Source organism: Morus notabilis, unplaced genomic scaffold, assembly GCF_000414095.1.
Source record: "Morus notabilis unplaced genomic scaffold, ASM41409v2 Scaffold7038, whole genome shotgun sequence".
Classification (NCBI taxonomy): Eukaryota; Viridiplantae; Streptophyta; class Magnoliopsida; order Rosales; family Moraceae; genus Morus; species Morus notabilis.
This window is the reverse complement of record NW_010364784.1, coordinates 1-11369: the sequence shown is the minus strand read 5'-3', so window position 1 is coordinate 11369 and position 11369 is coordinate 1. Positions and strand designations below refer to the sequence as shown.

Below are 11369 nucleotides of genomic sequence, written 5' to 3'. Positions count from 1 at the left end.
AAAAAAAAGGTTTTTTTTTTTTTTTTTTTTTTTTTTTTTTGCATAAGACTCCCCTGAACTTTCTATGTTTGGTGGATTGGTCTCTAAATTAAAATTTTTTGCAATCGATTCTCTAAATTTTGAAATTCATTGCAATAATAGTCCAATTAATGACGGTGTTAAGTTTTTAGACGGAATGGATCACGTGCTTGTTACATGACTCTTCTTAAGGGCATTTGTCAGTAATTTTCTTAATAAAACACACTTAAAAAAAAAAAGAAAAGAAGAAGCAAACAAACATTCATATTGAAGGAGAAACCCAGATCCGGAAGGAAAAAAATATAAAAATAAAAAAGATCATATTTGAAAACACCGTATCTGAACAAACAAAGATGAGCAAGTTGTAATATGGGGGCATCATGAGATTCCAAATCATTTCTTTAATTGGGTAATAGCAAACGTCAAAACAACCAAATAATCCCAAAAACCACCGTAAACAATACACTTTCATCCATCTGCAATCAATTAGACTAAACCCAAATCCAAAACAACTCAATCACCAACATATCCTTCCAAGACAACATAATAATAATTCGATCCAGAATTTGACGGACATATACATTTACATAAAAGTTCATAATTGATCAGAGTTAAACTAAATCCACCGAGCAATCAGAGACCAAAACTTCCTCAATCTTTTCATCCCGATTTTCTCTAAGAACCAAATACGAGGAGATTCGGCAGCGGTTCCGACTAAGGTCCCCAGCGGAGAGGAGGAGTGGAGAGGTTGAAGGCGAGGCGAGCGAGCGAGCGAGCGAAAGAGTGAAGAAGATTGAATATCGGGGACGTGTTTTATTATTATTCTTTTGGTTAATTCCTAATTTTTAATAAAAAGACCATTAATGCCCTTATTAAGAGTTCAAGTGCAAGTCACCTGTAAAAAATGGTCTAAACCCGTTCAAAAATTGACGAACGTTACTAAAAGGACTACTAATGTAACAAATTTTAAAATTTAGGAAACTAATTTCTATTGGTCTCTAAATTAAAATTTTTTGCAATCGATTCTCTAAATTTTGAAATTCATTGCAATAATAGTCCAATTAATGACGGTGTTAAGTTTTTAGACGGAATGGATCACGTGCTTGTTACATAACTCTTCTTAAGGGCATTTGTCAGTAATTTTCTTAATAAAACACACTTAAAAAAAAAAAAAAAAAGAAGAAGAAGCAAACAAACATTCATATTGAAGAAGAAACCCAGATCCGGAAGGAAAAAAATATAAAAATAAAAAATAAAAAATAAAAAAGATCATATTTGAAAACACCGTATCTGAACAAACAAAGATGAGCAAGTTGTAATATGGGGGCATTATGAGATTCCAAATCATTTCTTTAATTGGGTAATAGCAAACGTCAAAACAACCAAATAATCCCAAAAACCACCGTAAACAATACACTTTCATCCATCTGCAATCAATTAGACTAAACCCAAATCCAAAACAACTCAATCACCAACATATCCTTCCAAGACAACATAATAATAATTCGATCCAGAATTTGACGGAACATATACATTTACATAAAAGCTCATAATTGATCAGAGTTAAACTAATCCACGGAGCAATCAGAGACCAAAACTTCCTCAATCTTTTCATTTCTTTTCATCCGGATTTTCTCTAAGAACCAAATACGAGGAGATTCGGCAGCGGTTCCCCAGCGGAGAGGAGGAGTGGAGAGGTTGAAGGCGAGGCGAGCGAGCGAGCGAGCGAAAGAGTGAAGAAGATTGAATATCGGGGACGTGTTTTATTATTATTCTTTTGGTTAATTCCTAATTTTTAATAAAAAGACCATTAATGCCCTTATTAAGAGTTCAAGTGCACCGTTCAAAAATTGACGAACGTTACTAAAAGGACTACTAATTCAACAAATTTTAAAATTTAAGGAGCTAATTTCTAAAATTTTTAATTCAGAGACCAATCCGCCAAACACGAAAAGTTCAGGGTCTCATACAAAAAAGTCCAAAATAAAATAAAATAAAACTAATATATGGATGCTTGTGTTCGTTGATATATATGAGAAAGATCATTGAAGGTGGTAAGCGACTGGTATATGAATATTAAAAGATGAAAGCCCATAAAGAGAAAACGTTAAACTGAGGCAAAACAAAGAAAAAGAAAAAAAGAAAAGAAATCTTGGGCTTGTTAATTTTGCTCATAAGATTATAAAAAACAATCGTGTCAGTTAAGATTAATTTTTCAGTTTTCTCAAAAGGTTTCCTTTCTGTTTGATTGATTCTTAGACGTCATCGAATTCATTTTTCGTACTATTATGATAGATGGTATTTTTTCGTAGAAATTTTGCTAAGATTTCTTTTTCAAAGATTGAAAATTTTCTGTAGTAGCACTCTATACGTACTTTGATCCTTTTTTTTTTTCTTCTTATTTTGCTAAGATTTCTTTTTCAAAGATTGAAAATTTTCTGTAGTAGCACTTTATACGTACTTTGATCCTTTTTTTTTTTCTTCTTCTCTTAATGAGGCAAAACGATAACCATGCACAACAGTTGGACCTGAGATATTCATTAAAACTGGTTTTAACTATCAAGTTTGCTTAACTTTTAGGAAATAAATTAGCGAGGATATTGATTCATGAACTCCTTTTTTTTCATGTGAAAACAATTCATCTTTTTCTTCCTGTTGATTCAACAAGTATACAACAAAATCTCAATACAAAATACTTAATTAGTAAATAAACATTTATGTAAATAAAAAATATATGAAGAACAACCTTTAAAAAAAAACTATGGAGAACATTAAACATATCTAAAAAAAAATCATTCATTCATAATTTGATCAAGTGTATTCAAGATCATGAATAGAAAAGAAAACTTTTCAAATACTAAAAAAATTATAAAAAAGAATAAAGCCAAATTAACATATCATATTATTATACTGAATTAGTAGTTTGAGTAGATTTCGTAACTATTTGTTAATTAAATCTCCCAGATTTTAGTTGTATTTTAAATTAGATAGTATTGATCTAATACCACCAAAATAGGCTAAGTTTTGATAGAACGTGAGGTATTTAATTATACCATGTTTGCAAATTGGAAGGATATATTAAATTATGACCTCTATTTTATCACGTACGTAAAAAAAATCCACTTTGTACCTGTCGATTAAACAACGAAATAAACCTTGACGCAAAATGTAGAAAGAATAAACATATAGGAAATAAAACAATACGATAAATAATATATATTAAAAACATCATTCATTAAAAAAAAAGTAAAATATTATTCATTAATTATTTGTAAAGCGCCCCAATTAAATAGAAAACATGAGAACTGAACAAAAGCACTAACACCTAATTAACATCACAAAAACATTAAAACCTAACCAAATTAAACACAAAAAACATGACATCAAAACAGCTAATCATTGGCGGCGCATAATATAATGATGAGATTAATGGTACTGAGAGCAAACTGCCCTAACCCTCGGAGGGTAGATCTGATCCTTAAATTGTGGCGGAAAGTGGCTGTAGCAACTGTCTACGACACCGACCACGTAGCTGCAACAAGCTGGCCCTAAAGTGAAATTTCCACTTCTTTTTTCTTGTACAATCTCATCCACGCATGGCTTCCACTTGCTAAAGCTGCGAGCAGCCTGACATTTTGCGATTTCATCCGCTATCGGCGGCTCCGGTGGGGAGTCCGATCCATTCGGGGCCGGTGCCGAGACCGAGTCAACAGGAGGAGACGGCGGCCCTGGCGGAATTCGTTTCCACCATGGCCACGAGTGTGCCTCGTGAGCACACACGGCTAAGAAAACAAGGAGTACTATAGCACTCAAGCTCTTCATTTTTGCTAAGCCTTTTTTACTTTCAAGCTTTGCAAGTTTGTGATCGTAGATCGTGAGTCTATGACCTCAAATTTATAATACACGACGTGGGGTGAGATTGGTTGATAATTATCTATGTTTTTAAATTTGAACACACGTATATGATAGTCAAGGATATGTTATAGTTTTTCAAATCACTAAATCTCTATTGATAATATTTATCTGATAAAAACCCAAATGAAAAATATAGAGTATAATATATATGTATATATATATATATAATTCATTCAGTCATAATTAATAAAGCACGACAATTGAATAACACAAAACTTTAGTTTTTAAAAAAAATATAAAAAGTAATAAAACGAAATTTTTATTGATACAATATTATATTATAATTGATATATCAATTTTTTGAATCTAGATATCTTCTGAATATTTTGATATACTTAGTATGTATTATTTGCACAAGTTAGGTTATCTTCATCTTTCGCTTAAAATTTGATTTTGTAAATAGTTGTTTTTGATAAAGTCGTAGTTTAATTTTCTCAGTATATTTGGAAGATTAGGCTACTACTTGAATTTGAATTCTTGTGTCATCGATACATGTCATTTGTTATCTACCCCATTATTTTTCAAACACTTTGTTTATATAAATATATTTAGGAGAAAATTTTAAGATTAACTATTATTTTTCTCAATTAATTTATTATTTATGTCACCATATAAAATTTTAATATCACTACAGAAAATAACTTGTAGAATACGAAGTAATCATAACCTGCAGGTTACTAATAGTATAAGATAAATTTAATAACAATAGTAAAAAAAAATAGTATTACTTTATTAATTGCATTTTTAAAAGTTTTCCTATATTTAAATATAAGTTATGGGAACTTCTATTTACACCCCATGATTTTATTAAGACACTAAACTATATTTAACATTTGAATTTGTTTTCTTTTAATGCTTAAAGCCTACATGTTTCCACAAACACCCTTATAAGTTATATATTTTATAGCCCCCGTATTTTTTTTTTCTCATTTTCCTTTAAAAGACTTGAAACCACTATATTTGTGTATTTGTGCTTTTAGACTGCATCTTTTTTTGCTGAAAGCTTTTAGACTGCATCTGCGCACATAATAAACTTTTTTCCATAATTTTCCTTTGAAAGACTTTTTTCTTAATATTCCTTTGAAAGACTTGATACTTGATACCATTTGATTCAACTTTTTTTTTTTCTGAATATTCCTATAGACCTGATACCATTTGATTCAACCTGTACGTGCTTTTAGACCGTCTGCGCACAATAGACCTCAGAGCTCTTTGAATTCTTGCGAAGCGCACAAAGCACGAAAATAGTTGAGATTCATTGTGTGTGTTTAGAATTAGTTTTAAAATAATTTTATTTTTAATAAAAAGTAAAAATAAGATTATTTTGAGAATTATTTTTAAATCAATTTTAAAATTGTGTTTAGTTGATTTTTTAAGAAATTATTTTGAGTATAATAAAAAAGTGAAATTGTATTTATTAATTAATATATTATAATATTATTAATAAGTACTAAAAAATAAAAATAATTTTCAACTGTTTTTTAATTTATTCACAAAAATCATTCTTACGGTTTTCATTTTCATTTTCAAAACATTTGTTAAACTAACATCGTTTCGTTTTCATTTTCATTTTTTACTTCTCGAAATAAGTGAAAATTATTTTCAAAAATGATTCCAAACACGCACATTGTTTCTTCTTTTCTGTTTTTTTTTTTGTCAACTTTTTTTCTTTTTTGTTTTTTTTTTCTTTGGATGATGATCATCAGACGAATACGATGACCGTACACTTCACAGACACACCTCACGGAAAAAACTTTCCAACTCCTAAATGCTCCCAACGAAAATGAGCAAAAAAAAAAAGAAAAGAAAAGAAAAAGAAGTCATTTAAGATGTTTGGTTGGAGGATGATTTATGGTTCGCAACAGTGTTTTCTCTCACAAAAAATACACATAAATCGAAAATAGTTCTAATCACATGATTCTAATCCATGAACCAAACATCGGTTTAAAGATCTTAGCCAAAATGAAAATGAAAGAAAATGTTTTTTAAAAAATCCGTTCTTAGAATCGGATGGAAGTATGTAAGGATATTTATGGACTTATATGAGTATTTTAATATTAGAAATAAAATAATTTTAAATAATTTGGAGTGCCTTAATAAAAGCTTGGGTGTAAATAAAAATTTTCATAACTAATTCACTCATTGGGACAGGAGCCCAAGTGTGGACTCTAATCATTCGGCCTAAGTTACTCTTGTTGATAAATATTTTTTAAAAATGTACGAGTCATGATTTTTACTATTTATTATTGATTCATAACATTTTTAGTTAAATAATTACACTAATAAAAAGGTATTTATCAAGAGTAAAGGATAAAAGTTCAGACTCATGCACTCTTAATGATAAATTCTCCATTTTTCAAGCCGAAATTGAGGCCACTGACCAACTTCAGCTTGACCAATATTCTCGGTTGCAGCCTACCAAACACTTATACTATCTTTAATGCAAATGCTAATGATATTTGTATATTTGACACTAAAAAGTAAGACATGCTATCTTAATTTCATTTGTACTCTGATACATAATGTTATTTGAAATGCTAAATATATTTGTTCTTATAATCAATAAGTTTTGAAAGTTATAAAATTGAACTTTTATTTTTAAAATAATTTGAAAATATAAAAGTTGCAGTGATTACATGAAAAAATAAACATTTTAACCAATAACAATTACATGCCAAGTTGTAATATGTTATACTTGGTGAGAAATTTATTAGAAAGTAAAGCTTATAACAAATTTAACATAATAAATAACATTACATTAAAGAGTCTTTTTTCCACTTAAATACTAAATGTTGGCATGTTAAATATGGCATTGCATTGAAGGTGCTCAATTAGAGTAGATTTCAAATGATTGATTCCAGATTTTTACGTTTGAAGTTTAAACCAAAAAAAAAAAAAAAAAAAAAAAAAAACTACTCATCTCATAAACTTAACGAAAATAGTAGAAAATATGCCAATATGAAAAGGTTAAGAAAGTATATAGGCTATCTTTTAGTTATAGAAATTAATAGGCCATAACTTGTCAAGTTATGGTTCATAACCAGATAAGTTATGGACAAACTTATCAAGTTATGGTTCATAACCAGACAAGTTATGGACAATAACTTGTCAAGTTATGGTTCATAACAAGACAAGTTATGGACGTAAACAATAATTTGATATATTTATTAACTTATGTAAATTATTGACCTATTAATTTTAATTCATCTCAAATCTTAGCTTATTTTTTTCTTTCTCCCTAAACTTAAAACTGATATCTGTACCATCACATATATGATAAGGCGCCACTTCTATTTCTTGCGTTCTTGGTGCTTTTTCCAATGAATTTGTATTAAATGACTATGTTTGCTCCTTAATATTTAATTTTTCTATAAAAAAGAATAGCCCTAAATTTTGTAATTCATTGCCAAGTATCCTAAAATCAATAACGGGCTATTGAAATTTGTTAGAAATGCCTTCGTTTGAGTACCTCACATGTAAAAGAACACTTACATCAAAATTTCAGTAGTCATATAATGGCTTTGGGGACAATCTACAACACTTTACAAAATTTTGGGAGTAGATTGTCGAGATAAATCGTTCAAGAAGCAAATTTACGAAAAGATTCAACGGATGAAAGTGCGGAAAATTCTTCTTCTTCTTCTTCTTCGACTTTTTTTTTTTTTTCTTTTCACGAACACCAGTAGCAAACATTGAGGAAAAAGAGAAATAAAACTTGTGTGCAAACCAAAGGCAAAATTTGCTTCCACTAGCTTGCAATAATATATCACAATCAATTAAACAGTCATATAGAGCACCCTTATTGCATACTAAAATAAAGAATAAGATTTACACAAGAGACCTGAATCTTACAATTTACAATATTAATAGCTCCTGATTATATGTGGACTAAATCCCAACCAAGTTCTCAAACATACTCCCCATTGTATACAAACTACGTTTTTCTTTTTTTTTTTTTCAAATATTAAATCTCGTTCCTTGTTATTGGGCCTAGAATGAGGAGTAAATCGATGTCCAATCCGGCCCAACCCAAAACATAGATTTGGGACCCCACCCACTATTCCTCGCAAACAGAAAAATCGGGCTCGGCCGGCTTTTGCAACGAGCTCACAACCCCAGAGTCCGGCCCAGAATGCTTAACAACGGGCTTTCTAGTGCTCGCCGCAAGCCTCGCTGCGTACACTGCAAAGCCGGAAGCATGTTGGGCCGTGGGCTCGGGCTCAGCAACGGTCGGGCTATCTTTGGCCCGTAGCTCAGCCAGTTCCCTGCGCTTCTTGTAGCGTCGCCAAGCGGCCTGTATGAAGCAAGCGGCCCATAATCTCCACTGGTGGGAATAGAAGCGGAACTTGTGCCTAAGCTGTTTGCTGTGGAGCCTCCTAAATTGTGAGGCCACAAATTTTAAGTCCTCTGCCACTAGAGCAAAGGCCTCAACCTCGGATATGGCTTTGACCGAGCGCGTGGAGGACGGGAGGATGACACTTGGCCGCGGGTCGAGCGCCCACGTCAGCAGCTCCTCGCCGCAGAAGTCACCGGGGCCGATGTGGCAGGAGTTGAAGAAGCCAGTCCGGCCGCCGTTTGTGGTGTAGGAGTCTAGGTGGCCACGGATTATGAAGAGCATTTCGTTGACCGGATCACCTTCACGCACTAGGAATGTGCCTTCCGTGCACAATGCTGGCTTAAGCCTCTCACATATTGCGTCAAGCATTCTCTCGTCCATTTGATCAAACAAAGGCACCTAATCATCATGTTCATTAAATAATAAGATATCAACTGCAAATTGGCAAAAAAAAAAAAAAAAGGTTTGTATTCTTAGCGATTATTTGATCTATACTATTTTTTATTTAATACAATGCTACGTATCATGTATCTCATACTATTTTGTAGTTATGTTACAGTTTGTGACTATCACTGGAGTGAAAATCGCTCATTAGAGCAACGTTTGTCTATGAGATTGGTGCAAAATATGGATTAAATACTATAAATCTTCATTCGGCAAGTGGTGAGTACTACAAAAGATGGATTACCATGTGAAAAATGCCTAAATAATTAAAAAAGAGCACATCATATAGATTATATGTGAAGGTCAAAATTACTGAAAAAAACTTACTCGTCTAACAAGGTCAAGACAAAGATGGCGCTTGATATCTCTGCGGAGATCCATAGGTAAACCTTTGAGAAGTGTCTCTTCATCTACTCCTCTAGTAGCCACCCACTTGTACTGATCATACTTTCGCACTGATTGTCTTAGTTCTTGAGGTAGTTGCCTGTGATGCATCCATTGCTCGGTATCGGTTCTTTTGATCCTCCATTCTTCTAATCGAACGGTTGTTGATTGAAGATATGTCTGCCATCAAAATTTGTGATTAGAATTCAGAGTTAATATTGTAACTTCAATTGATGCACGGTTAGGAAGGGCAATGTGGTCATCAAAGGACTTACTTGCATATTGCCAATGAGCAATGCAAAGAGGACTAGCCCCACAGTTGCTATGATTATTGCAAAAGTGATTTCTCCAACGAATGTGCTTGTTGAAAGATTTTGTCCCAAGGAACTGCACAAATTATTATTAGAGTGATGGCAGATTATTAATGATTATTCTAATAAAGCTCTAACAAATCTTCATATGCAATAAGGATTATTCTCACGTGTGCCCTGAATTTTAGGGTCCATTCTCAGTTTGCTGCCTAAGGCCCTAAACTTTAAAATTTTTCATTTTGCCTATTAATCTTTGAATTAGTCTCACACTCTCACTTAACCCGCTCTGTTAGAACTTTCGTTAAAGAGGGAATTGCGGTAATCTTGTCTTTTTTTTCCATTTGTTGTCAACAAAAATTCTAATAGAAGAGGTTAAGTTAAACTGATTCAAAATTTAAAGAGCAAAGTGAGAGTTTTTAAAGCACATGAGACAAAGTGACGATGATCTCAAAATTCAGGGCGCAGATGAGATTGATTGGCCTATGCAATAATGAAGGAAAAATATATATACCTCAGATTTCTGAGGCCCCACCAAAGACAGTAAAAGTATTTGTTGAAGAAAGTTGCGTTTGTTACATCGTATGTGACTGCATCACCATATATGCCAAATTGATAAAAGCTATTTCTTGGATTGCATAAGGTTGTGGCATTGGTAGTTGGGAACCAAGTCTGCCTATTAAGGCCTTTAATTTTGTGGCAATCAAAGTATCCATATTCACAAAATGGTTTTTCCAAGTCACAAGCACTTCTCCAACATGCCTCTTGTCTTTCTATTGACAGTAGGTACCAGCAAGCTCCCAAAACCTTTTTCAATTAAAAGGAAAAAATAAATGAGTCTAATTTTAGTCTAAGTTGCTTTTATGAACTATAATATTTCTCTCATAAATAGATCAAAATGGGTTATTATTTTCTCACACGAATAAGTTTTCACTGAGAAAGAAAAGCAAGAAAAAGCGGGGGAAAAGCAGAAAAGTTTGACTAACATGGCTTGCCAGCATGTAGAGGATGAGATTATAGGCAGCCCCAGCCCATGCTGTTTCTGTGACAACACCAGTGGCCTTGACAATTTGTGATGACAAGGGAAATATTAGAAACAGCCTCGGAACATACTGAAAGATCAAGATGAAGCGGAGAACGTTTTTCGTGTTCGTCATGGTTGAGCCGCTGAGATTCGGGATAATCATCCAAATCAGCACCTAAAACAAAGACCAAAATTTCATATTTTAGTATAACGAAATATGTCAAAGATAATGACATCACAAGAAGAAGATTACAAACTACCTGAGGAAGAGGCAGAGCAGCAAATAATTCAATCCAGAAGTTTTGGCGCAAATACCTCCTTGCAATCTTTTTAGTGTCGATAACAAGCTCTCCTCTCCCAAACACACGAGAGGAAGGAGCAATATAAGCTGTACGGAACCTAATGAAAATGTGAATAATGTAAAAGATGTCTGCTACTGATCTAACAATAGTGAGGGCTACTTCGAGGCGAATCCCGATATCAATGCACACTTCCTTGCGGACCAACGGCAAGTAAAAGAAGAGAGGGTCCACAAACAGGGAAACCAAGCATGTAAATAAGAAAATCTTGTTCCACCGGCGGATGGCAGGGCCTCGAGGATCGAGTATCTTTCTCTTCACCCTCTCGTAGTCCTCGGAGAAGACTCGGGACAGAACTTTGGCCTTTAAGGATGTCTTTCTCCTCGCAAAGACCTCCCTGTGTTCATTATTTTCATTGTCCTTCTTGGATGTGGTGTTTTGTTCAGGAATTTTTGTCCCATCAATCATGTATTTGAGCTTAACATGATCTTTTTCTTCTTCTTCTTTTCCATTGGCTTTAGGAAGCTGTGCCAATTCAAGGTCATCTTGGAATCTGGAAAGTGAGAGGTTAAATCATAATACTTACCAAGTAATGAACTGAAATGTTTTGAAAAAGTAGTGTAAAATTAACAACAGAATAT

The 11369-nt window shown here is 32.9% G+C and overlaps 2 protein-coding genes across 2 annotated transcripts; both read right to left on the bottom strand.

Annotated features, from left to right (window-relative positions):
- Window positions 1-3444: 3444 nt before the first annotated feature.
- LOC21384309 lies at window positions 3445-3840 on the bottom strand. The gene has a single exon (XM_010106985.1). It carries the CDS (start codon window positions 3838-3840, stop codon window positions 3445-3447), a length of 396 nt encoding a protein of 131 aa, XP_010105287.1.
- Window positions 3841-7736: 3896 nt separating this feature from the next.
- On the bottom strand, window positions 7737-11281 carry LOC112093293 (protein CNGC15b-like; the record flags this gene model as incomplete). The annotated part of the gene is made up of 6 exons (XM_024171423.1): window positions 7737-8668; window positions 9041-9277; window positions 9373-9484; window positions 9920-10212; window positions 10392-10604; window positions 10690-11281. Coding segments are annotated over 6 exons (2125 nt in total), but the record flags the coding sequence as incomplete, so codon positions are not given.
- Between the last annotated feature and the right edge of the window lie 88 nt (window positions 11282-11369).